This window comes from Odontomachus brunneus, unplaced genomic scaffold (assembly GCF_010583005.1).
Source record: "Odontomachus brunneus isolate Ranch 3 - 2012 unplaced genomic scaffold, Obru_v1 Obru_scaffold_045, whole genome shotgun sequence".
NCBI lineage: Eukaryota > Metazoa > Arthropoda > Insecta > Hymenoptera > Formicidae > Odontomachus > Odontomachus brunneus.
The window spans coordinates 811303-836709 of record NW_022639495.1 but is presented as its reverse complement, the minus strand read 5'-3'; the positions used below and the strand labels follow the sequence as shown (position 1 = coordinate 836709).

General features: G+C 36.2%; 7 protein-coding genes across 10 annotated transcripts in view; 3 read left to right on the top strand and 4 right to left on the bottom strand.

Moving 5' to 3' along the window:
- The first annotated feature begins 321 nt into the window (after positions 1 to 321).
- Positions 322 to 4668, top strand: LOC116844705 (ubiquinone biosynthesis protein COQ4 homolog, mitochondrial). Of its 3 annotated transcripts, none has more exons than XM_032816592.1 (4): positions 322 to 452; positions 3600 to 3937; positions 4041 to 4264; positions 4364 to 4668. In XM_032816592.1, the coding sequence occupies exons 2-4, from the start codon at positions 3695 to 3697 to the stop codon at positions 4512 to 4514; spliced, it is 618 nt and encodes a 205-aa protein (XP_032672483.1). In that variant the 5' UTR covers positions 322 to 452; positions 3600 to 3694; the 3' UTR covers positions 4515 to 4668. The 3 variants fall into 3 exon arrangements, with proteins under 3 accessions (XP_032672483.1, XP_032672482.1, XP_032672481.1); XM_032816591.1 differs by lacking the exon at positions 322 to 452 and adding an exon at positions 1104 to 1244; XM_032816590.1 differs by lacking the exon at positions 322 to 452 and having other exon boundaries at positions 3521 to 3937.
- On the top strand, positions 1238 to 3520 carry LOC116844703 (UDP-sugar transporter UST74c). The gene has a single exon (XM_032816587.1). The coding sequence runs from the start codon at positions 1372 to 1374 to the stop codon at positions 2350 to 2352; it is 981 nt and encodes a 326-aa protein (XP_032672478.1). The 5' UTR covers positions 1238 to 1371; the 3' UTR covers positions 2353 to 3520.
- A 169-nt stretch (positions 4669 to 4837) lies between the features above and the next one.
- LOC116844702 (discoidin domain-containing receptor 2-like) lies at positions 4838 to 14985 on the bottom strand. 2 transcript variants are annotated; one of them, XM_032816586.1, is made up of 20 exons: positions 14943 to 14985; positions 14580 to 14636; positions 14258 to 14496; positions 13920 to 14191; positions 13604 to 13845; positions 13362 to 13520; positions 13170 to 13287; positions 10955 to 11060; positions 10649 to 10874; positions 10276 to 10423; positions 9767 to 10062; positions 9473 to 9698; positions 8678 to 9370; positions 8052 to 8200; positions 7798 to 7956; positions 7426 to 7535; positions 7169 to 7336; positions 7008 to 7100; positions 6795 to 6936; positions 4838 to 6622 (listed from the first exon to the last, which is right to left on the bottom strand). In XM_032816586.1, exons 1-20 carry the CDS (start codon positions 14970 to 14972, stop codon positions 6323 to 6325), a joined length of 3933 nt encoding a protein of 1310 aa, XP_032672477.1. In that variant the 5' UTR covers positions 14973 to 14985; the 3' UTR covers positions 4838 to 6322. The 2 variants fall into 2 exon arrangements, with proteins under 2 accessions (XP_032672477.1, XP_032672476.1); XM_032816585.1 differs by lacking the exons at positions 13170 to 13287; positions 13362 to 13520; positions 13604 to 13845; ... (2 more) ...; positions 14580 to 14636; positions 14943 to 14985 and adding an exon at positions 11461 to 12464.
- On the top strand, positions 14818 to 17244 carry LOC116844704 (methionine aminopeptidase 1D, mitochondrial). Its single transcript, XM_032816589.1, has 6 exons — positions 14818 to 15353; positions 15518 to 15766; positions 16175 to 16366; positions 16470 to 16620; positions 16708 to 16818; positions 16908 to 17244. The coding sequence occupies exons 1-6, from the start codon at positions 15273 to 15275 to the stop codon at positions 17096 to 17098; spliced, it is 975 nt and encodes a 324-aa protein (XP_032672480.1). The 5' UTR covers positions 14818 to 15272; the 3' UTR covers positions 17099 to 17244.
- Positions 17245 to 17354: 110 nt separating this feature from the next.
- Positions 17355 to 18664, bottom strand: LOC116844706 (proteasome subunit beta type-4). The gene is made up of 5 exons (XM_032816594.1): positions 18505 to 18664; positions 18095 to 18301; positions 17862 to 18008; positions 17577 to 17775; positions 17355 to 17502 (listed from the first exon to the last, which is right to left on the bottom strand). The coding sequence occupies exons 1-5, from the start codon at positions 18615 to 18617 to the stop codon at positions 17413 to 17415; spliced, it is 756 nt and encodes a 251-aa protein (XP_032672485.1). The 5' UTR covers positions 18618 to 18664; the 3' UTR covers positions 17355 to 17412.
- Positions 18665 to 19206: 542 nt separating this feature from the next.
- On the bottom strand, positions 19207 to 23113 carry LOC116844689 (probable chitinase 2). Its single transcript, XM_032816563.1, has 9 exons — positions 22631 to 23113; positions 22350 to 22506; positions 21578 to 21778; positions 21138 to 21303; positions 20723 to 20819; positions 20430 to 20636; positions 20020 to 20217; positions 19801 to 19929; positions 19207 to 19622 (listed from the first exon to the last, which is right to left on the bottom strand). Exons 2-9 carry the CDS (start codon positions 22411 to 22413, stop codon positions 19377 to 19379), a joined length of 1308 nt encoding a protein of 435 aa, XP_032672454.1. The 5' UTR covers positions 22414 to 22506; positions 22631 to 23113; the 3' UTR covers positions 19207 to 19376.
- Positions 23114 to 23784: 671 nt separating this feature from the next.
- LOC116844690 (probable chitinase 2) overlaps positions 23785 to 25407 on the bottom strand; it is a 3090-nt gene continuing 1467 nt past the window's right edge. Inside the window, exons 5-9 of the mRNA XM_032816564.1 lie at positions 25101 to 25197; positions 24779 to 24985; positions 24367 to 24564; positions 24145 to 24273; positions 23785 to 24011 (exon numbers count right to left, since the gene is read on the bottom strand). Coding sequence (XP_032672455.1) covers positions 23874 to 24011; positions 24145 to 24273; positions 24367 to 24564; positions 24779 to 24985; positions 25101 to 25197 — 769 coding nt within the window. The 3' untranslated portion in view covers positions 23785 to 23873. The remainder of the gene's footprint in view (positions 24012 to 24144; positions 24274 to 24366; positions 24565 to 24778; positions 24986 to 25100; positions 25198 to 25407) is intronic.

The following is a 25407-nucleotide window of genomic DNA, read 5'->3' as shown; positions in this document are numbered from 1 at the left end:
TTGGTCGAACAAGTACTTATAAACTTTATGATTGGCTAGTAGAGACTTATAACGTCAATAATCGCTCTTGGAGCGATTAACTCAGGGCCAGTCGAACACGCTATAAATTTATCTTCAGATGATGTACCAGTCAAATTGATCAATCACAATCAATTATTTTCCTCAAATTTGACTGTGATTGGTCAATTTTTTAAGGCTTAAAACTTACTATGACTGCGTTCTTTTTGGGCGCTCACGCGCTGTAAGCGCCATCCTATCTTTATCGCTTATTAGATGCGAAAGAAAGATAGAGTGACGCTTATAAACGCTTATAAGTGCGTAAGCGCCCAAAAGCCTACACCTACGCAGCCTACATCTATTGTGGATCGGGACTTACAGCGCGTAAGCGTCCAAAGCGAACGCAGCCTGTGTCTGGAAAAGATGGCGGTGGCGATTGTCACCATTTTGAACCGGTAAATTTATAATAAAGTATAGGTTAAAGTTCTGGCCTAACCGCTGTTACGTTTAACCGTGTCTAAACAAGTTTGGACCTAATATTTTTTTGAACTTGTACTTCGATACCTTGGCAGAAAGGACTATTTGAGAAAATCTGCTAGCCAAATAAAATATAGAGAAGAAAAAGAAGAAGTATAGTTTAGGATTTGGTTATGTTGGATTAGGTTTGGTTAGGTTTAAAGATCCTGTACTTATTCCATTTTATCATGTTTGTGCGCCATTGAGCTTTCCACCGCATCTGTTAATATATATATATATACATGAGTGGAACGTAACTGATATTCAAGATATAATTTAACCGGAAATCCAAGACGAAATTCCGTGTTTCAATCGAATAAAGTTAATTTTACAAAGGGATATCTGAGAAAAAGAAACGGGACAGATCAGTTGACTGTTGACGCTGTCTCTCTTCATATACTGCGGAATAATTAGCTCTCTCTGAAGAGGTACGTTTTAGTAAAATTTGTATCATTGCGTGCGCAATCTTATTTTGTGGGTTTGCTTAATTTATCCGTCATGTGATTAGGTTACATACGGATACTGTGCCGACTACGAGGCAAAATGACACAAGTGAAAATTCGTGCAAGGTCGATGCAGGCAGCCGCACTATGCTGATATCTGACAATTTATACAATCTTACGTGCACCCTACGCGACGCTTTTATCACTCCGACCCTGGCTTGCATTTACGAGACCGTTTTGAACAGGCGTGTTGCTGAAACGGAAGAAGCATGATAAGGTTATCAAAGTGTAGGTTCCATTACGTGAATCACTGTTTATCGTAATTCGATATTCGTGAGTTTGCCTGTCGGCAAACGACGCGATCGCGTGAAAGAGAGAGAAAAAGACAAAAAAAGCGTAGAAAGTCTCCGACGCAATGACGGAACACGAGCAGAGCGCAATGTTTGTGCGTGTGTCGTCGGCGTTCTTTTACGGGCTGTCGTCGTTCATGATCACCGTCGTCAACAAGACGGTGCTCACGTCGTTCGCTTTCCCGTCCTTCCAAGTGTTAGGCATCGGCCAGATGTTGGCGACGATCCTGGTGTTGTTCGTCGCCAAGAGGCTGCGTTACGTCGAGTACTCGAACTTGGAGGCGACAACGTTCACGAAGATCTGGCCGTTGCCGTTGATCTACATCGGTAACATGATTTTCGGCCTGGGCGGCACGAAGCAACTGAGCCTGCCGATGTTCACCGCGCTACGACGGTTCAGTATACTCATGACCATGATCGCTGAATACTACATCCTCGGCATCAAGGCGCGACTGTCCATACAGCTGAGCGTCTATACCATGATTCTGGGTGCAGTGGTAGCCGCGCTCAACGATCTAGCTTTCAATCTGGAGGGCTACATTTTTATCCTGCTGAACGACTTCTTCACCGCCGCCAATGGCGTGTTCATGAAAAAGAAACTAGACTCCAAGGAATTGGGCAAGCATGGACTAATGTACTACAATTCTCTGTTCATGCTCGGCCCGACGGTCCTGTTGGCTTGGTGGATGGGTGACATCACCCAGACACTGGACTTCCCCGACTGGACGAATCTGATGTTCGTCCTACAGTTTGCTCTGTCATGCGTAATGGGCTTCATACTATCGTACAGTATGATCCTCTGCACGCTGTACAACTCAGCGCTGACCACCACCATCATTGGATGCCTGAAGAACATATGTGTGACGTATCTCGGCATGGTGATCGGTGGGGACTATATATTTTCGTGGCTGAACTTTGTAGGGTTGAACTTGAGTGTGATAGGTAGTTTAGTGTATACCTGGGTAACGTTCCGTAAAAGAGACACTCTGTCGCCAAAGTTCAGCCTATTGACCGAGTCTCAGGCCAGCAAGATACAAGCTGTATGATTGTAACTCTTGCAGCACAGACGCTGGTTGCGAGAGCGTGATGTGTCCTGGGTATTAGTGCTGTCAGTATAATCCGAGTATTTCTATACGTGGGTAATACCCCGGGTACCTAAACTCGCGGGTATTATCCGGATAGTATCCATATTCATGGGTACAGGCTGATTAAAAGCGACAACACTTTTTCTCGATAAATTACGTAACATATTCCGTATCCAATAGAAGAATTTGTTTTTTAGCAATTCTTAGAAGATACGGAATGTATCCAATAGAAGAATTTGTTTTTTAGCAATTCTCAGAAGATACGGAATGCTTTGCAAAAAACTTATTGAGAGAAAGTGTTGCTACACTTAATCAGCTGACTATACCACTCGGGTATCCACACTCGCAGGTATTACTTGGGCAATCAGATAGTAAATAGTTATGAGTAATGCAATAACTCGGTTACGCAATGCATTTGCGTTTCGTTATTTGTTATTGATTGCATTCAGCAGAAGAAGCAGCTTAATAAGCGTTTTCCACTAAATTGCCGGCAACTTTGCAACTGCTGTGTAATTTTCTATTGAATTACACTTGAGCAGTTTACACTTTTCCAACATGTTTACCAAGTGATCCAGCATGTTAAAAGTATGCTAGAGAAAAGCGAGCGCTTAGTAAACATGTTGGGACATGTAAACTGCTAGTATATAGTACGGAAGACTTGGAATACCCGAGTAGTCAAAATTGACGGCACTACTCGATATGATGCGCTTGTTCGAAAAATTTGTTAGCATATTTGCGAGACATGTGACGGTCAGTAAGTCTTTTCTTTAACCGTAAGTTATATTCTCGTTGTTACATGCGTGCTTCTTCGGCCCGACGTAACGACGATGTGATTATCGTTGCTCCTTGTTTTAGTTGTAGTATCTTTTCAAGCATTTCTGTTCCTGCTGTACAAAATGCTCTTTAACTTTGAATTGAGTTACAGAGTTGTCGAGATGTCGTCGACAAGTCGACTGTAAAATGTACCAAAGTGAAATAATCGTTACCAAATAAGTATTACACGTTACAGACGAAACGTGACGCGGGTCAATTAAGGAACAGCATCGCCATAAAGTTAGATATAATTTAATATGTGTACATATATACTGCGGCCACTTCAAAATGGAAATAAATTTTATTTATTAATAAATACTATGCGTATGTGTGTATATGTGTGTGTATGTGTGTGTATGACCAAACGTGTTCATCTACCTCACTCGGTTTTTCAGGCAGTTTCACCACAGCTTCAACTAGCAAGGCATTTCTGGAGGATTATGCCAAACACCATATATCTTTATCTCCTCTGCAGCGTCTGCTGCTCACGATGGGCTCGGCGGTAATTTCGTTGGCAAACCCATACCGAGGAGACATGATAGCGTGTCTCGGGGAGACCACCGGCAAGAATGCCCTCGTACATTGTCATCGAATACTGAAAAGCACGGCCGAGGGTCAGCGTATACTTGAGCAAAAGCCACGCGTAAACACGTCCACCGTCGATCTGTCTTACCTCAAAGATTTGCCACCAGGAACAGTCGGCAGAACGTATCGTGATTTCTTGGATAATAATGTAAGGATGTGCTTAAACTTCCCGACTTTTTGCCCTGGCAGATGTAATTAAAATGCAAAACAAAAATGCCAACCTTTTTCTGAGCGGACAATGCATCTTGCAGAATGTATCACCCGATGATCGAATGCCGGTGCAATACATCGACGATATTGAGTTGGCATACGTGATGCAACGGTACCGTGAAGTACACGATATCTTTCACGCTGTCCTCTTAATGCCGACGACGATGCTGGGGGAAGTATCAGTTAAATGGGTGGAGGGCTTACAGATGCACTTGCCAATGTGTATAAGTGCAGCGATATTTGGAAGTAGTCGACTACGTCCTAGGTAAAATTGTATTTGAATACGTTTTTGACATGATGTCCTATGATAGATACCGTGTGGTTGATTAATGATTTCCATTGTACATTCTATCGTACATTTTAGGCAGCGGCAATTGTACACGAAGCATTACCTGCCGTGGGCTATAAATACGGGTAAAAAAGCGAAGTTTCTATTGGGAGTCTATTATGAAGAACGCTGGGAACAGTCCCTTGAAGATTTCCACAAAGAAATGAATATCATGCGTCTTGTGTGATAAAAGTGTAACATCTAGCTTTTAACAGGTTTTTTAGTATTAGTTATATTAGTAATATTAGTTATTATATATTATAAATAACAAACAATTATAGTTATTGCTGAAATTGACATTTGTTGGTTTTTATAATTAAAAAATGAAGTTTTACGGCGCACATTTATTTGTCCGTCTAAAATTAAAGAAAATTTGTTAAATTTCCTCAATTTAGATATTGAATAATTTTGTAAACCATTATAATATCTTTTCTAAATCTTACGGTGGATTTAGAGTGTCGAGAGAAGGTGCATAACGTTCTGCACAATCTTCAAAATAACACACGTTACTGATATTACAAATTTGATTTAATTAAACGTTACATCTGTCAAATATGTTATAAACATATATAATCTAAAATTGTACGCGTTTACCATAATCGTTATTATCGTCGTTGTTTATACTCCAATTATCGTAATTGTGATCCTCGTATTTTGCTCTCTTGCTCCTTTCATTGTTCTCTTAGTATTAATATCGTTATTATTACAGAATGTATGTTAAAACTGAGGCCTCGTATCCATCTTGAAATGCGTTCTTTCGAATATCGGTTATTCCTTTGGCACAGAACGCTTGAATTGGCACAATTTCGCTCTATAAAGTCTCTCGAAGAATTTACGACGCGCAATAACACGATCCGCAAAAAGCACTCATGTTTTAAAATACATTCCGCGAAAAATACTATATATATATATATATATATATATATATATATATATATATATATATATCTTTGAATAAAAATTGATGACTTAGTTTAAGAGAGATATATATAAGAAAGGATATATGGAAGAGTATTCCTCTATATTTAAATCTTGCATCATTGCGAAATTTAATTGAAGATCAAACGATCCACCTTTCTCCTAAGATAGATAAGCTGAATCGATCGTCGCAACGAACAGATTCAATACGAGTATATATCATGATAGTACTTCGTAAAATAAGTACATACGAGTAGGTGAGCAAAACTGATTGTCATCCTTCATTAATCGCAATGCGTTTTCAAGTTACACATATCGACGTAATCAAGTAATAACGCTCGCTCTATGTCGATTTTATGTATAATACTTTGTTTCTGCTATATGCAACGAATTCTCACGATGATATAAAGTACCCAGCCCTGACAAAATGGCTAAACTTTGCGCAAGGTCCGCATTAAGTGGAATAACTTGCTGCAAAGTTTGTTCGTGTCGCGATTTTACTACGATTGGCCGGGGTAAAGGACATTGGAAAGAATAGAGAACGATCTTCCTAAAAGTAACCGATAATAAGTATCACATATATAAGCGTAGGAAAGATATGTAAATCAATAAACCTAGATGAATCATTTCTTCGCACGAAATTACACGCGTATTTCAAGTGCAGAAATAATCGTCGAAGATCATCCCCGGGTTATTTCTTGGCATAGAGTATTACGAGAAATCTGTATGCGATTATCCGTCGCGTTGAATTCCTTTTTTTTTTTGTTTATCATTATATCATTAACCTATACTTATTCGTATAATCAAATTAGATAAATCTAGTTGAGCAGTAAGATTAGTGGCCAGAGAGCATCCCACGTTGATGTGTTTTAGGCATCTTCAACGACTGCGACGATTTGCGATATTAGTTTGTGGCCGTTCGTGCGCAAAAAGCGGTAAGAAAGCAATCTCAGGATGCTTCTTAGCTGATTGTAATCGATTTGGTCCGCGCCGCTGCTGGAGCATGCATGGTGTCGCCCCGTCTCCGTACGCCCGCCGCTAAATGCGCTCGCGTTCAAAAGTGGCGAGTCTGCGTTTTTAATCCAAAGTCAGCTTCTTGAGGTAGCAATGAATCTCCTGGAAACTGGGCCGATCGTCTGCGCGTTTGCACCAACACCTCAGCATCAGCCGGTACAGATCGTCCGTGCAGAACATCGGCTGCTCGAGAAGCCGCGGACGTTTGCTCTTACCGCCGTCCGACGAGTGGTACCATAGACCGCAATTCTCCAACACCTGTTCCGAAGTCAGATCGGCGTACGGCACGTCCTCGCAGCGCGTCAACACCTCCCAAACTGTCACGCCGTACGACCAGACGTCGGACTGACAGCTTCGTTTTCCCTACGTAAAGACAGGCAAAAGTATTAACTTTAATATATTATAGGATATTATCCTTTTAGTTTAAACAATGAAATGTTTCATTGTTTAATGTTTCATGTGCTGGCGAAAAGCTTTCAAGGTAATCTTAGGTTATCACTTGCATTATCCCGGGTTGATTATGAGACGAAATTACCGATATGACCGCTTCCCATGCCATCCAACGTAACGGTATCTTCGCGTAACACTCATCAACGTAATACTCGCCGTCGTATTTGCTGCAGTACATAGCTTGGTCGGACACTTTGATCAGTAGATCTTTGCAGACAATACAATTCCTGTAACAAAAAGTGCGTTATATTAAAAGTACGCGGGTTATCACGAATCATTATGGCGAACGCGTTGTTACCTGGCTGCCAGATCGCAGTGCGGCACGTTCAAGCTCTCGAGATACTTCATGCCTGAAGCGATTTGCGCGACCAGATTTAACGAGCACTCGTAACTACAGAAGTCATAATTATTATACAAAAAACAGATAAAATCTCTGGTCGAATCGTTATGCTATCTTACCTTATCGGTGCGTCGCAATCACGGCTCTTTAGAAAACTGGATAGATCCCCAAGTTCTCCATATTCGAAAATGGCACTAAATGGTTCTTCTTCGACGATTGCGATTATTCTGGCAATGTTAATGTCGCGAATTTCAGCCAAGATATGCATGTCGCTCATGAAATCCTCCCTAAATGGATTAATTTTCATACAAATTAAAAATTCTGCAAATAGAATCCTATTAGGCAAACTATAATGTGTCTTTTTATTTCTTTTTACCTTAAAGCGTCGACAACGCCGCGCCACAAGGACCGCACTATCACTACTTGACGGTTTTGCAGAATGCCTAGATCTGGATTTTGAATGCCTTTTGCTTCACACAGATGAACCTGAATAAGGTAAATTTTTCTATATTAAATCTCAAAAACTCAATACAAAAATTTAAGAAATAATGTTTGAAAAAATTAGAGTATTTCTTGGACATTTGGAAAGCTAGAATATATTTTATATATTTCAAACATCAAGCTGCCCTTTCAGACATTTGAGAAATGAGGACATGTTTTAAAAATATAAAAAATGAATGTGTTTCTCAGATAAAACTTTTATCAATTTATGCGATTCGAAAATTGAATGAAGACGGACAAAATTTACCAGACCAAAGTTTCCCTCGCCGAGTTTATCGAGGATTCTTAATCTATGCCGAGAAACACGCTGAACGTCGTGGGTCCCGCGTTTGTACGATAAAACTGAATCCCGAATGAGTAGTGGTGTGAAAAGACTCGCAGCAGGATTTTGTTCGCGCCTTTTTATCTATAACACATTGTAATACTGTACCAAGTATTGCATTACGATCACAGAATCATTTAGATTATCGCTATTCTGGAACATGCTGTGGATTGTTTTACCGTTAGGATGTCCGTAGCTGCGTAATAACTCTCATACACTCTCTGATTAATCTTTCCCGCTTGCGAGTGATTCAATTTTTTCGCCGTCGTTGGTATTATTCCGCATTCTGCTCGCGTTTCATCGGCAAAATTTTCGCCGTTTTTAACATCTAAAATATCAACAAATCGATAATAATGTTAAATAGGACACGACCAGGGTCGTGGCATACAAGTGGGAGGTGGCAGGGTGGGGGCGCATATACCACCCCCTTTTCGACTTCCTCTCTATTATTTAATAAATTACATGCTCTACACACATTCTATAAATAATTTTATTAATTTTACTTATCAATATGTATTATCAAGTTTCATATCTATAAATTAAAATTAATAATGAAAGCTGCAGGAAAATCGAGGCGAACGTAATATCTCGTGAACGTTGGTATAATAACAAAAACGCGAGTCGAGTAAAATATTATGTAATAATAATTACAAGGCAATTTCTATGTTGTAATTAATACGTTATAATAAAATTTTCCAGTAGAACCTAGATAATATTATTCATGCATACTTTGATAATATAGCGAATGTAGTATTAATTATCGATGTCATTAAAGTTGCAATTAGCAATATAATCCTCTACATACCGAAATGCTCCGTTTTATAACTCGACCTGGCCTCGCATTTGACGTATTGTTCCGAGGGTATTTTATTGATCTTCTCACAAGCGCTGTGCTGTTCGCCTGCGTCAGCGTCGCCAAACTTGTAATCGCCGTTAGAGGCAATCTTGCTCTTCAAGGATAATCTGGATTGAGATAGATTGTTCACCACGATTGGCGTGGGTAATTTCATGTCCTTCGTATTAATCGTAATACCCGGTGCTGGCGAGCTGCACAGCAACGCGGTGTGCTTCTGTAGTAATGCCACTTTATTACGCCCTCTCTGCTTCATCAAGAAAATTGTGCAGCTTGAGAAGAAGGCGATCACAGTTAACGCCGCGCTGATTAGCCCGATGTAAGTCTGCGAATTATTCACGGGGAAGGCATCCGGCGTTAGGTTTGAATCGTTCAGTAAACTCGTATCGTTGAAATCATTCTTCGTCTTTCCAGTCGCTGTACGTCCATGTTTGACATTTATTCTTGCCTCGTCGCCAGTTTCACCTCTGATCTTATTCACGTCTTGAGTGTCCACTTCGTCGATCTCGTCCTCTTTGTCCTCGATGCGTTTTATTTTCGCCAACTGATCCTGATTAATCGTTTGGGATATGTTCTCATTGTTGTTGGAATATATCCATGATAATCGTTCCAATGCTCCGTCGGTATTATTCTTCACGTCTGGAACTTTAGTTTGCGAAATTAAGGAAACTATTCAAATACTATTTGGCAATTGATTATCGAATAACATTTCAATTTACTGAATATAATAATGAAATAATAAATTACCTATTATGAACGTGATCTCGCTCAACAACAACCACCTCGCTTCAGGCTTCAATTCCACTTTGATAAATTTGCCGATTCTCGATTGTAACGGAATAGTTACCGAAGCGCTATTTTTGCTGCTGCCGCTATCGAGATTGATATTCATCTTAGGATTGTTAAATGTTTCCGGCGTTTCTGAATATTGCTTGCCGTCCGAGGAAAACCAGAAAGTTACCGTCGAGAACATCTAAAAATGATCGAAGTTAGAAGGAGCATTCGTTATCACAATGGAATAATCTATTTTGCATGACATACCTGGATACGCAATTCGGACAGATCGGCTACGTGAATCGTGCAGTTTGCAAATTTCCGCGCGACTTGAAATTCGAAGAGCAATTCGACATAATCTCGATCGCGCCATCCAACCCAGTTGGTTATTCTATCGGATTGTAGGATCTCAATTTCGCTTCCGACAATGCCGTCAGTCAATTGTCCTAACCCGTTCAACATTAGTCTTTCTATCTCCGTGCCGTCGTACGACGTGTCCTCAACGTTGCACCCATTAGGTCCGTTTTTATCAGCTTTAGGCGCAGTGTAACTGACCATATCTTCTGCGTAAATAACAACAAAGGTATTTTTGTGTATCCTATTGTTAAAAATTGCTATTTCACTTGCGACTATTTCGCAATTCATCTTCGTATTCAAAATACGTCGATATATTCGACTGTAAAACTACATTGTGACGTTCAAGAGTCTACAGGTGCAAGCGCTCGTACATAACAGACAGATCGGCAAAGTCAAGTTATATATCGGAAAATACTCACGATTCCAGATGCAGCCATAAATCTCGACTCTCATGCAAACAGTGCGCGGGTGTTGACTGTAAGGGACGAATCTCACTCGACTCGCGACGAACGGCAAATCTAACTTCTGCTTTTCAACTAGATATGTATTGCTGTTACCACGTAGAATCTATAAAACATTTCAATTTTCGATATATTTCAGCATATAACAAATTCTTAAAAAAGTTAATTAAGAAACGCTTTTTTCAGAATGTATAAAAAGATCAATCTTAATACAAAAAAATTAAATTTTTTAATTTGGATCATCGAGATCCAAAGTTGTTTATCGACATATCTACATAAAACTAATGTTAAATGATTTAAAATCAACAGTTTCTCGATAAGTCGATCGTACCTTGTTCCCTTTCAAATCTTTATACTGATGCCACTTTTCATGTCGCCAATATTCCAGGAAGAACGCCTCAGCGTATTCCTGACCCTGACCATTACCAAATCGGCCTTGAGTCTCGGTCCACGTGATGAGATGGCTTCTCGTCAGATCAATCTCTAAGTATTCACGTATCGCGCTACTGATCTGAGCTTTCGGACACCAAGCACCGCCGTTCTTCTCTTGTCGTATTCTACAAGTATTCGAATTATTGAATTATTGAATAGCTACGATTCAAGTTGAACGTGTTATCCCGTTGATATTTTCTTATACCTTGCATTTTGGGGGCCCACAGATTTCATTTCGTAACTGGACGACGCCGTAATCGCTTCATCTGGGATCTTTCCTTCTTCCATGCCGAGTGGAAGTATGCATTTTTCTAAAAAGGATATAGCCTCTTATCGTTGTCATTACATTTCGGATATTTCAGACTTGGTGTTAGTTTTGTAATTCAAAACATCCTCGATGTAATTTTACAATTTTCGAATGTACATTTAACAATGAAAAGTCATTTACTCGATTCTTTAATATCTCTCATTGGTAGGAATTTTGAAAAAAAAATATTTTTTTACAACTACGAGGAGATTTCAGCTTTAAAATAATTCTAAAAATTAGTCTACGAGAATGTAGATTATATCTGGTCGGAAAACGTCGCGTGGGCCTTACGTCAAAATTCGGTCCATGAGAGAATATATATATATAAAAAATAGGTCATGTACGCAGGGGTTGATAATGGAGTGACACGACTCGCGCGAAACGAATCAACGAGCAGTACTCACCGAGAGCGTTTCCAATGGATTCCCCGATGCACCAACTGAACAGCATTAGTAGTTTTATCAAAAGGCGTACTGGCTCCATGATATGTTATGATAGCGCAGCGTAACGTTCCTCCGAGCGCATTTACGAATCATAATACTGCCCGCGATACTCTCTCATCGCGTCTGCCCGTCGTGGAACGCCGCGCGATACGCACGTCACGAAAATCAAAAAAGAGGAGAAAGAAAAGGGGTCGGATGTAATTTACAGGAGAACAACGTTCATGAGTGTAATGCAGCTTTTCGCTCACACAGGGTGGGGATGTTGATACTCGGCGTAGCTTGGCCCGGCTGTTGTCTCTGCGCAACAAGTATGGAACGATCAATATGCGTTATTTCGCGGGTGGGCGAAATTGCGCGTATCTCGCAGATTCCTTTTTCCGAACGCGGTACTCGCTCTTCACGATGTCCGCTCGCGACCAGGATGAGCTTCACGCTCGGCGATTCGCGTTCGGACAGGACAAGTAGTAGCAGGTGCGCACCCCCAGCGCTTTCGGCATTCTTACTGTTGTTCGAGGGTGGTCGCCAGTAACTGCGAGCAGCTTGTCTCATAATTTTAAACGAAACACGTGAGTCGCGTTGATAACGAGCATCTATCGCTCGTAGAGTTCGCCACTTGGACAGTTCCACTCGATTCCCGTCGCGTTTGCACCCCGCTTGCCGAACGATGCGTACGAAAATCCCCGCGATGCATCTCGCTGTCTAACGTACACTTTCGCTATGTCCGTGCGAACGAAAGAGTAAATAGCATTCGTGAGATTACATCGTTACGGTCACTAGGATATTCCGCGGGAAGAAAGGTCCTTATATGGGGATGATGTGTGATAACACAGAGGGGTGTGACGTTTCGACAGCCAATGGCGATAGTGGTGGCGTTTCACTGCGCACAATCATAAAATTCCCAGTACTTTGAACTTAGATACTTTCGCTGATGCGAACGATGCAAAAGCTTTCCATGTAGACTTCGAATGTCAACCTGTCTCAAAACGAGATTTTATCATATTTATTCCGTGATAAAAACGATTGAATAATAGTAATAATCATTAAATTGAACGTTTTTCGTGTGTGTGTGTGTGTGTGTATGATATATATATATATATATATATATATATATATATATATATATATATATATATATATATACATACATACATATACAATTTATTATTTACAGAATATACGTGTTTACATAAATGTGCATGTTTGTGCAATAACGTACAGAATACTTTTTTGAAAACTCTACTCTCTTTCTTGAAGGAAAAAGGAAAAATGTGAACATTAGACTGCAGTTTTGTAAAACAACTTAGAATATATTATTTCAAACCACATATATGTAACTTGCAAGATCTTTTGTGTACTAAAAGTTATTAAAGACTGATTTTATATATGAAATTTATGGAAAAATTCACTATTTCTATAATGTTGTGTATCTATAACTCAAATATAACGTTGCTATTTCCAATGACATAATTGAGGAAAAGTGGAAGAAGTGTGAGTGAAAGGATTAAGAGGATTAAGTTTTTAAAAGAGATTTTAAAGAACATCTTCCGAGTATTTGTATTAACACAATTTTTGCTCCTCCATAAAATTTTTCATACTTTCTCTGTTTATTTATATTTGTTCGTTTTTATGTGATAACGCTGTTTTTTGTACAATCGGCAATATATGTTTGCGTGTTACCTCTAAATTCCCTAATTTATATAAGCAGATATTGTATCTTTCTTTTCGAATCTCTTTGATTAGCTCTATATCCAAGCGTGGTTGTGTAGAAGAAGTTAATGCTTCAATAATCTGCAAATAAAAATAAGCAGGATACATACATTAATATATTAAGATAACATAATAATGCATTAAACAATACTTACGTCATTTCCTAATTGATTGCATAACGTGGAAAAGACCGCAATATCTTTAGACATATGTTTGTCGCTCACATCAAGACCAATGAGAACGACGACAGTACAATTTCTATCAATGCAAAACTTTTCAATCATCTCTTCTGCATTCTTTCGTATGAGAAGATCCTAAATTATGAAATACATCTTATATATGAAATCTAAAGTTAAAACGTGTTAATTAAGCAATTCAAGAAAACTAAATAATATACCTCCACTAAAAGAGGGAAAACTGCAATGGGCACATCACTTGTTACTTTTAGATCCTTAACCATAAGTTCTTTGACAGTCAATTTGCTGATATCCTTTTTTGCTTTCATAATCTCATTAAATATCTTGGTTCTATCAGATGTGAGTCTACCAAGTTGCTCAAGTTTATTTAATGCATTGATATCAGTGGCAGTCACTCGATTACCCTTAGCTGACATATTGTAGGTATCAACCAAAATTGGACCTAAAAAGTATATTGGATATTATAAAAACAAATATTAACAAATTACAAATCCTTAAGTGAATGGTAATATTTACCTCTCAAAAGGCTTGCAACCTGAGTATCCAATATATCAAGATTTTCTTGGAGTATGTCTCGTGTGATAAGGCTTGCACAGCTTCCAACAATTTCTATGTTTAATAGTGTATCAGGCCATGACCAGGTTGGATCTAATGGTCGGTGATCAATAATTGTTATTACTGAAGGTTTCAATGCAACATCTTCATTTGGGAGAGTATGATGATCAACTAGGATCAGCTCCAATTTCTTGTCAGTATTGTTCTGCAGGTTATGCAAATTTATCTGATCTCTGTCGAGGATATAGTACTCCAGTAGTACCAGGCTCAGGTCATTTTTTTAGTACTTTAACACTTACCTAAATGTCAATAAATTCTGTTGGATATTATGAGATAGCAGCCAGTAAACTACTTCAGTTTTGATGCTAAAATTCTCCTGTGGAATATTTAGAATTGGTATCACAGCTAGATCGGTCTTTCCATGTTTCTTAGCGTTGACATACTCTAACAGTCCTTTCACCAGAGTGCATACAGCAGAATCCAAGTCACAGGTTTGATTTCCCAGGATAACACGAATTGTTTGATGTGACAAGTTGGACTGAAATATATAGAAAATGTGTTAAATAAAACAATAACGGCTTGAAATATTGTGAAAATGTAACATTTACAATAATATTTTACCAAAGCAACTTTTGATACGTCAAGAAAAGACTCCATAGCACCTTGCATTTGCATTATCTTAGTTTAAAAATTTATTTTATTCTTCTCTTCTTCTTAATAATTGTCAAGGAGACAGGTTTCCACACCGATTTGCCTGAAATTTCGGGATAATGTTATTTCATTGCGCAAAATACGAATATGAAAGTTATATTTGTGTTTTATGCAATAAAATATACAATATTCTGAAGTTTCAGGCAAATCGGTGAACAAGCCCGTCTCCTTGACAATTACCTTCTTCTTCTTTTATAGATGTCTATTCTTATTAGGATATAATATTATTGTTTTTCATATTTTTCTTCTAAACTATATCAAATCCTTTAATACGTTATTCAGCGTCAGCTGTGTACACGCCATGTATGTACGCGCATGTGCGTTCGTTATGTAATTTTTTATTGGTGTATTTCTTACATTTCGACTCATCTATTCTATTCTTTTCAAAGAATGAATATATATAAATAATTCCTCGTAAAACAGAATTGCAAGAAAATGTAGAATACTGTTCCAATAATCTTGTAATCGCTACATGTATACACTGTACATTGTTATCCAAAAAGGAAAGAAATAAAAGTGTAGAAAAGTGTAGATAGCTAATAAGCACATCCGATGCATAGAACATAATATATATACGTAAAAAATTATAATAACACGTGGAGCATGCCATCGAGCAAAAGCATTATTCAAACGGTACAGTCTCTTAAAACGTGTTTTCTAAACATTTTCAAGACTCAGTCAAAGGTAATCTCTTAATATACTTCACATCATTTAATCATTTTAATTATAAAAAAAAAAAAAAAAAAAAATTCCCACTTCTCATTAATTGTGTTTTCCTTTTCTAAATTCTGAATGTGATTTAAATATATCTGTCACAAGATCATTTCATTAATAAGTGTTTGTTCTAGACTGATAATATGATGACACACAGATTTGTCCACAATTCTTTTGGCAAATATGATGTTGTTAGACCGTGGCTGGTTTCTGAAAAAGTTGATGTACCTGCATATATACCCCAGCCATCCTATAGTCAAACATCAGTACCTGAGAAAGGTCCAGAAATACCAGAAATTAAGGATGCATATCAAATAGAATGTATGAGAGACAGCTGTAAACTTGCTAGTTATATTCTACGTCAAGTTCATCCATTAATTAAGGTGAATCATATCTCATATATATTGTACAGGATGTTCTAGATTTGTATTATCACCTTTTATAAATTGCTAATAAGTTAAAGAATTAATTGGTGGAAGGAGATATAGTGAATCTGGAACATCTAATAGAAAAAATATCTGAAAAATATGAACCAACTTTGGGCATGTAAGTCTTGTAAGTCAAAATTAGAGATTTACATCAGATTTTGAACTTAGAACTACTACATATGAATATTGTTATTGAAGACAGACGTGTAGTTTGAAGATAACTAGTTAGTAAGTTTCTGTTTGTACAGATATTTTTCCTTTTGGCTTTTTGGAATACATCCCCAAAGTTAATAGTAACTTTTAGATATGTAATCATGTTACATACTGTAAGATTGAATGTAAGATAAAATTGGCATATATTAGCCTGGTATTACAACCGACTCGCTTGACAAACAAGTGCACGACATGATCATTGGTAATGGAGCTTATCCGAGTACGCTGAATTATTGTGGTTTTCCCAAGTCTATATGTACAAGTATTAACAATGTCGCTTGCCACGGTATTCCAGACAATAGACCTCTACAGGATGGTGATATTCTTAATGTTGACTTAACGGTGTGTGAGTGCTCTTCTCTTTTTATAAATGTTGTATCAATTTTATTCCGCCTAAAAAATACTGCAAATTACTACAAAAATTATTTTGGTGTTCTCATTTAAGGTATATCTTAATGGCTATCACGGCGATTGCTCAGCTATGTTTCAAATAGGCGAAGTTGATTCTGAAGGCAAACAATTAATAAAAATTACGGAGTTGTGCTTAAAAGAAGCTATACAGATATGCAAGCCGAACGAACGTTTTTGCAATATTGGTAGTACTGTGTACACAAAATTAAAAATCTTAGTCTTTGTTTCCTTTATTGTTTATTTCTTTGTTGAATCGTTCCGTTTCTTTTTAGGTAACGTGATAGAAGAGATAGCGAACAAACATAATTTCAACGTGATACCAGTATGCTTGGGTCATGGTATTGGGACTTATTTTCACGGCGTTCCGGATATTTTTCACTTTGGTACGCGTTAATCTATAAATATCGATCAAAACAACATCCCACTCTTCTTCTCCGATATATTAATCTGATGTGGGCTCTTTGTTTTTCAGCAAATGATTATTTTGGGGAAATGCAACCGGGGATGACGTTCACTATTGAACCAATTTTGAGTCAAGGAACGACACAAATCGAGATTTTAGAGGATGGATGGACGGCTTGTACCGTTGACGATTCTAGGACTGCACAAATCGAACATACAATCTTAATCACGGACGACGGATGCGAAGTATTGACGTTTTAATTTGTAATTATTTTTGTCATTGCTATCCGTTTTAATGTAAATATTAATTAATACTCCTGTTGTCATACTCCGCGCACTTGTCTTCGCGAAATTCACTGCACGATAAAGATGTAAACATAGTGAAATAAAAAAATTAGTTTCTATTATTTATTATTATTAAATCATTATGGTTATTATCTATTCTATGTAAACGTGAAAGTGAACAATAATGTGTAAGTACTGAAAGTACGGAAAAATTCGATTCGAGATCTTTGCATCCTGGTATATGAATTTTTTATTATAATTTATTTTAAAGAAATAAAAGAACATTAATTTTATACGATCGCAGGTCCCCAATAACTATCCAGAGTTAGCGGTCCCTCTATCTCGACTCCCTTTTCTTTCGTGACAATACCAATGTGATACTAAAAAGAAACGAAATATTAGTGACATGATTAATATTATGTAATCATGTAAGCATTTGATTTTGTATATTTACTTTTGGAAAAGACCTGGCATCTCTATAAAAGAGAACTTGCATAACTTTGTATAAGAGTTGAATAGCTTCTTCTTTGTTCATTTGGCTGTTCTCCTCATAGGCTTTTCTCAGTATTGGTGTTGCCATATAAGAACCATATCCAGTCGCGATTACTGGATCGTTGTAAGCTGTACCAAGCTTGTCTACAGTTCCCAAAAATCTAAAAAATAAACAAAATTGCGATTTATGAGGCTTAAAGATTGAGGTACATCTGAGAAATTATAAGATACAATAAGTGATATTTACGGTTCTCCATTTTCCAAGCCAGCAATTACAAAATTATTCCAGAATGGATCAAAGCTTGACCGCCTGTTATACATAACACGTGTTAGCCAGCAATGTAGAGCTTTTGGTTTTAAGCTGAATCCATCATCCAAACATTGTTCTTCCAGACTGAAATGGAAACATTAAATAATACAACTATATCTTTTATTACAAGCTCTAATAATGATATATTTCATAATATTTAAAAAAATTACATTTTCCTCTCTAAATTACTCTTGATGCATTGAAAATCTGCGTAGTCTCCAGATGCACCAAGAATAATATTATCGTTAACTTTCATGATACGCTCTAGATTTCTGTAACGAGCCAGCGATCCATAAGATCCCAGGATATCAGCCGCAATAAGGACTCCGTCTTTGAATTGTATGCCAACAACAGACGTACCGGTTGTTATCGGAGATCTGTAAAAAGTTAAATGTGAATTCAAAAGAGAAAAGAATGTATATATATTAAGTTTTTTCCTACATCGCATTTCATTCTCATCAGATTCCATTGTGCGAGAGAAGATGACAAGCGTATTTCGTGAGCACCACTTATAGGTTATAGTATATAAAAATGCAGAAACACACTAAAAGTATATAGATTAAAGTCGAATAAAACATACTGTGATTTTTGGAATCCACCTGTGCCGTACTGACTGCCTGGAAAATGATAGAATGCTCCTGGTGACGGTCCATTGTGCCAGAGAGGTAACACATCTTTACTGGTGAACGCCATTTTTGTTACTGTCACTTTTGATTCGGGGCGGCCATGTTTAGAAGTTGAATCGATGAACGATTTCTCGATTATTGATTCTTTCAATTTCGATTCTATAGAATTGTCTTTTCGATATTTTAAAATTCAATTGACTTCTATGACTGTGTTACTCACTACCAATAGTAAAAGTCTGCCAATAGTAAATGTCACGTATACTATAGATTTTCAGTACTGACAGTGAATTTCGGAATACAGACTATACGTTACTGCTTTATGAATTCAATGTAGTTAAATTTCGTTACGTCTAAAATTTACGTCTAGCGGATAGATGTTTATTAGATATACTTTCATTCTTTAAGTAACACGACTATCCCAGACAGCACACATGTCCAAAACTGGGACATAAGACGTCTTTAAGTCGACTTTAAGACGTCTTTAAGTCGACTTTAAAATGTCTGAACATAAGACGTCTTTAAGTTGTCTTAAAGACATGACACATGTCTCATGTCACAAGATATGTCACATGATTCTTTTATTTGTAATTAGTACGAGACAACAGATTAAAAGAGTCTTTTGTTTTCATTTAGTTTATAAGACACAAAAAGCTTGATAAAGTTATTATCGTCATTATTCACATACACACACATACTCTCTTCTCCTCTTTAAACATAAATATACTTAAAATCGAATTTTCTTTTGTTGATTAATACAAATGAAATTATCACTCGCATATAACGTAACAATTAAATTTTATGAATAGACATAATAATATATATAATTCTAATTAAATTTTGTAAGATAAATCATCATGAACGATAATATTAAGACGACGTGTGAAAGTAATTGCTTGGACGATGCGTTTGGAGCTACTGGTGGTTTTACATCAATAGTAGTGGTGTTTGCTAGAACTTTATTAATGGCTGTCATGATCGGGAAATCGGACCCATAGCATTCACCTCGGAAGTCATCTGTGTCGATGCTCCACACCATAACACCCGCTAATTTCTTCTTCTTTACATACTCCACCTAATTATTTATTAACATTTAATTTATACATTTTAAAACATTCTTAATTCGCAGTTTGATAGCACAAAAATAAGATTGAATTGCATATGCAAACAATATAATAAAAATTTGAATTATAATAAGAACTAAATTAAATACGAAATATGTTTTACGAAAAAAAGGAGGTATAAGATATTACCTTAGCCATTATAGTTTTGATATTGTCATAAACGACAACACGATCCTCCTTAATCGCGTAAGCTGTGCTAGTATCACTATCCCATCCCTTAGTCCAATCATTTGAATATTTTGTTAGTGATTCGCAGATCTGAAATAAGAACAATTTATATATATTCAATATATGTTTCTAATCTTTATTATAAACTGAAAAATATAATATAAATTTACAAATAAACACCTCATTAAATCCCATAAAACCTTCTTGGCCAGTGTAAGGTCCTTTGAAGCCAGTTGTCAGAGCTGGAAGACCAATCGGATTTATATTAGGCTCTTCAGGTTTCTTTGCAAGAATGAATGTTCTTCCGTACATCGGTAATCCTAAGACTAGTTTCTCGCTTGGAGTTCCACGTTCCAACAAATATGTAATACTATCTTCCTAAACGTTGAAAATAATAATCAAAATGTTCAGCAATTTTATATAAACTAACAGGTTTGATAAAATGTTTGTTATTAAGAAACACAAATTGTGTAGCATCATTGATTTTTACTTGTGAAATACTATATATGGTACATCTTTAATTATAGTTATACGAAAAAAATTATACTATAGTTTTAAAAATAAGCTTCGTATAAAAATTTCATTCTTACCACACTTAATCCGTCGTTGCTTCGGAGCGGAGAGTTCGGTAGAACCTTCTTGTCCCATGTACCGTGATAATCATATGCCATCACGAAAATATGATTAAGATATTTGGAAATTTCAGGTATATTGTACGCTAAATCAATAGTTTTCTTGTCTGCGCTAATAGCTGCCGTCAGCGAAAGGTGATGTTCTCTATAAGCATCGCTCAGTTCCTATCGTTTGGCATAAAATAAATTTTATTTCAATAAAATAATAAATACGTACAAATAAAATATACAGTAAAATGTAATTCTTATACCTTCACGAGATGAACGAAATTCTGTTTATCACTTGGAGCACCTCCACGACTACCAGGGAATTCCCAATCAAGGTCCAGCCCGTCGAATTCATACGTCCTGTTGCAATAAGAATAATTTTCAGGAATAAAATAAATAAGAAAGCAGGGACATAATCAAGAATGAAATAGGAAAGACTATAGAATATGAAGAAGAAGAAGTAAATACAAACAGAATCAAATTTTTCCTATCGGAAGATTTATCGTAATATCAAATTAAATTTCATAAAAAGTATTTCAAGAATGATAGCGCGTGTATGTGTGTATCAATCAGTGTATATTGAAAATTATTTTCAAACAATAAATGTTTTACTTGAAAAATCGACTTCTTCTGCAATGGGAAATCTTGTAATCAATATAAATATCAGAATAAACGCACTTGAGGAACTCGATGGTGCTGGCGACAAAAGTTCTTCTAAGATTCGGTGACGAAGCGAGATTTGAATAATTTTTGCTGCCTTCGTTCCATCCACCGATACCTAGTGATACTTTTAAACCTGGATATTTTTGTCGAAGAGCTGTCATCTTCCTGTAGTTGCCTATTACTGTGTTCACCCAAAAATTTCCAAATTATATTTAGTAAATTCGAAACCGGATTAACGAGATTAATTGACAATTTTATCGGATAATTTTTAATATTTCAAAAATTTGTTTCTCTCATTGTTCCTTAATTATTATTATTTGATGCATGTATGCTCAATGTTATATTGCAATAGCAATTAATGGAAAAATTGTATAAGGTCATTTATTTTCTAATTAAGTATGTAGTGATTTTTATAGTAATTTGTTATTACGACTTGTAATCAATATTGCGGTTACCGTCTTTTTCCATATCGGCCCAAGGATCGAGACTTCTAATCTTCCAGGATGTAACATTTAAACCAGCGAATGCATACACTAAGTGGGTACAAAGCTCTGGACGCAGATTTCCTATGGAAAACGCACCATTGTCCACTCTGTAGGCTGCCCAAGATGCAACGTAGCAAACGACTACTTTATTATGTTTTAATTTTAAGAGTTCTGAAAAATATTAAAAGATGAGTATCATTTAATCAATCATTTTTCAATTTTGAAAACAGATATTATTTTAAGAGTTTGAGTTTTCATGAAATAAAGAATAGTTAATAACGTTTATAAAAATAAAAAATAAAGTTTTTAGAATAAAAATACACATAAAAAATTTTGTTTCTTATTTAGCTTAAATATATTTTATTTTTATAAATTTGAGTTAAAAATTAACTGTTCAAAAAAGATTATTTAAAGAGGTGTATCAAAAAGCAGTCGAGAAGTGGCATATAAACGTATTATAATGGAGAAAAAGACGATTTCGCGTTACTCGAAAGATTCGCAGATGAAAGAGACGACGGTGATGCTGCGTCACCTTGTATATACATTCACGAGCCTTACGGAAATGTCGCGTCCCCATTGTACGGCGTGCCGGCATTTACTTTCGTTCATTGACACATAAACGACAGGAATTATCTACTATACTATTACATACAACTAAATATTAATTATAATTTAATATCTAGATTAATAATATTTTTGTATATGAAATACAAGTCAGAAATCATACCAGAGATGAACTCACCGTGAGCGTCGTTAGTCCCAAAAAGTAGAATCGTGAGTAGAAACGTCACAATGGTGAAAGACATAACGCGCCGATTTTCTTTGATGCGATATATTTAATGCGTTGTAACGCGAATTGCAACAGTATTATATATTGTAGGGTTTCTGTGATACTGCACCTGAAAAACGATAAAAACGTCGGAAAAACCTACGTTCTATGCAAAACTATAAATTATTATGCCAATTTGATTTAGATTTATCGTTCTTTATTGCATGCTTGCGATTTAACTCTAATAACGTTACCGTTTATATAGTATTTAAAGAACACTATCTGTGATGACACGTCCTTTTTGTTAGTATAATAATATATGCTTGTTTTTTTTATCGTAATGTGTGCGTGATAACGATAACAATAATGTGACGGTGTAGTGTTCCATATGTTTTAGATAAAACCGTAAGCAATATGCTTTAATAACATAATACGTAGTAAAAACGTAGAGCAGAACCTATCCGTTCGGCCATGCACTGCGAACTGTTAGGAGTCGGATAGGTGTGCGTCAGCCAGACCACATCACTTTCACTCGTAACTGTTAATTCTCGAGTGAGAGACGGAGCAGGACAACGAGAAAGACGCATTCAGAACCTGTTGCATATCATCGTGAAATTTACTTTGCTCTTCGCGGATTCTTCTTCAAATAAATAATATGACGTTACTCGGGCAACCTGCGTAGACTTTACATGCTTTTATAAATAAACTTTGCTTAAAAAAAAGATAAAAGAAGAAAAGGAAGAAGAAAGAGGAGGAGTACGAGAAGAAAAAGGGAAAAAGAAAAGAAAATAAGGAAAATATAAAAAGAATAAATAAAGTGGAATAAAGAGTTAAAGGAATAAATAGAAAAATTAATAAGCAACAAAGAAAGAAAAGCAGGAGAAAAGGAAAATGAGAGAAACTGAGAAAAGTAGAAGAAAGGGACGAGAATGTAACAAAGAGGATAAACCTGAAAGGATCGCGATAGTATTGCGATGGCGCTGATAGTAGAGTTGCGATTCAGGTCTACTTTCAGCTGTTAGGTGGTAGGGGAAAAGGCGGTAGAATATAGACTCTTTAAACTCATGAACAGTGGCGAATTAAAACTCGTCATGTATCATGAAATTGGATGAACGAATTGAAGAGAGTTAAAATGTATGTCTTGACCGGAGACGACTAGTAAAATCGCTTAATAAGAGAATATATTTATTGTATTACAAGATTAAAAGCACGTAGAATGTACAACAGAATTCAATCTAATGACAAAATCGAAAATAACAAAAATTAAGATATAATAATCCAATCTAATTCATTTTTGCACGTATTTTATGATGCAAAAGTATTTGTAATTCTGTACAACCAATATGACGTAAACTTTGGAGAAAAATGTTAGCATTTTGCCAGTAAAGTTTTCAAGTATAACACCTCCTCAAAATAAAAATAATTTATTAAATTTTGATGCCAATTAGTTTTACAGATATTTGATATTTATTTGGAACGTAATTAAGAAGAAAAGAATTACACAGATGCCTCCAGAGCTGCATTGACGGCCATCATAAGCGGGTATGCGGCCTCACCGCATCTGCCGCGGAAGTCGTCTGTGTCGATGCTCCATATTTTAACACCCGCCAAGTTCTTTTCCTTTATGTATTTCATCTGATGATTAACAATTATATTATTATATATACTGTTTGATTATATTAGAATATATAAGGTTGTTTTGGACATGTTATCAATATAATAGAAACGTAAATTTCAAAAAGGAACTATAATTCACAAAAAGAAGTACCTTAGCTTCTATAGATTTGATATCGTCATAAACGATAACATGATCCTTATTAATTGTATAAGCCGAGCTAGAGTCTGTATCAAATCCAGTTGTCCAATCGCTTGGATTTCCTATTTGTGCCTCACAGATCTTCATGAAATAAATACAATTTATATATATCCAAGATATATATTACTAATTCTTATAAAAAATATGATATAAATATGTGAAATGACTAAGTACCTCGTTATATCCCATGAAGCCGTCTTGGGCGGTGTAAGGTCCTCTAAATCCAATTGGCAGAGCCATCAAACCAATTGGATTAACGTCTGGATTTTCTGGTGGCGTTATCAGAACGTAAGTTCTTCCGTACATTGGCACCGCCAAGACTAATTTTTCGGCTGGAGCTCCTATCTGCATTAAGTACGTAATAGTATCTTCCTAAACATTAAAAACAATTATCAATATATTAAGTTATTCTGGAAACAGACTCTGCAATATATTCTTTTCGTGGAGTACGCTAATTGACATTATGAATTCTTATTTAGTAAGTAAGATTATATATATATATATAACTAAACAGTTGAATATCTTTCTTTAAAAACATCATATCTCGTATGTCAATATGATTTTTATATAAAAGTCATATCCTTACCACACTCAATCCGTCTTTAGCTTGGAGTGGTGCATGTGGAAGAACTTTCTGGTTCCACGAACCGTGATAATCAAACGACATTACGTGAATATAATCAACGTTTTTGGAAATTTCGGCTATATTGTATCCTAGATTAATAGTTTCCTTCATCGCACTTATAGCTACCGTCAGCGAAAGACCAGGTGTCTTATAGGCTTCGTGCAGCTCCTAAAAATAAAAATATTAATAAAAAAAATAAAAAATAAATTGTAAATAAATTGTAAATAAGTAATAAATAAGTAATAAAATAAAGTAAATAATAAATAAGTTATAGTATTCATACCTTCAAGAGGCTAACAAAATTCTCCTTGTCGTTCAAACCAGTTCCACCACTACCGGGATACATCCAAACGAAGTCCAGTCCGTCGAATCCGTACAATCTATTATAATAAAATTCAATTTCGGAAATCAATGTAGACAAAAGTAAAAACATAAGCAGAAATCAAACAAACAAGAATAAAGCATACAAAGGCGAAACAAAGCAGAGTAAAGTTTTAATCGTCAAAAGATATTGTGACGAGAAATTAATAATTTCATATCCAGTAAACATCAACTAACAATAACATCATATCGATGTTATAATTTCCTAT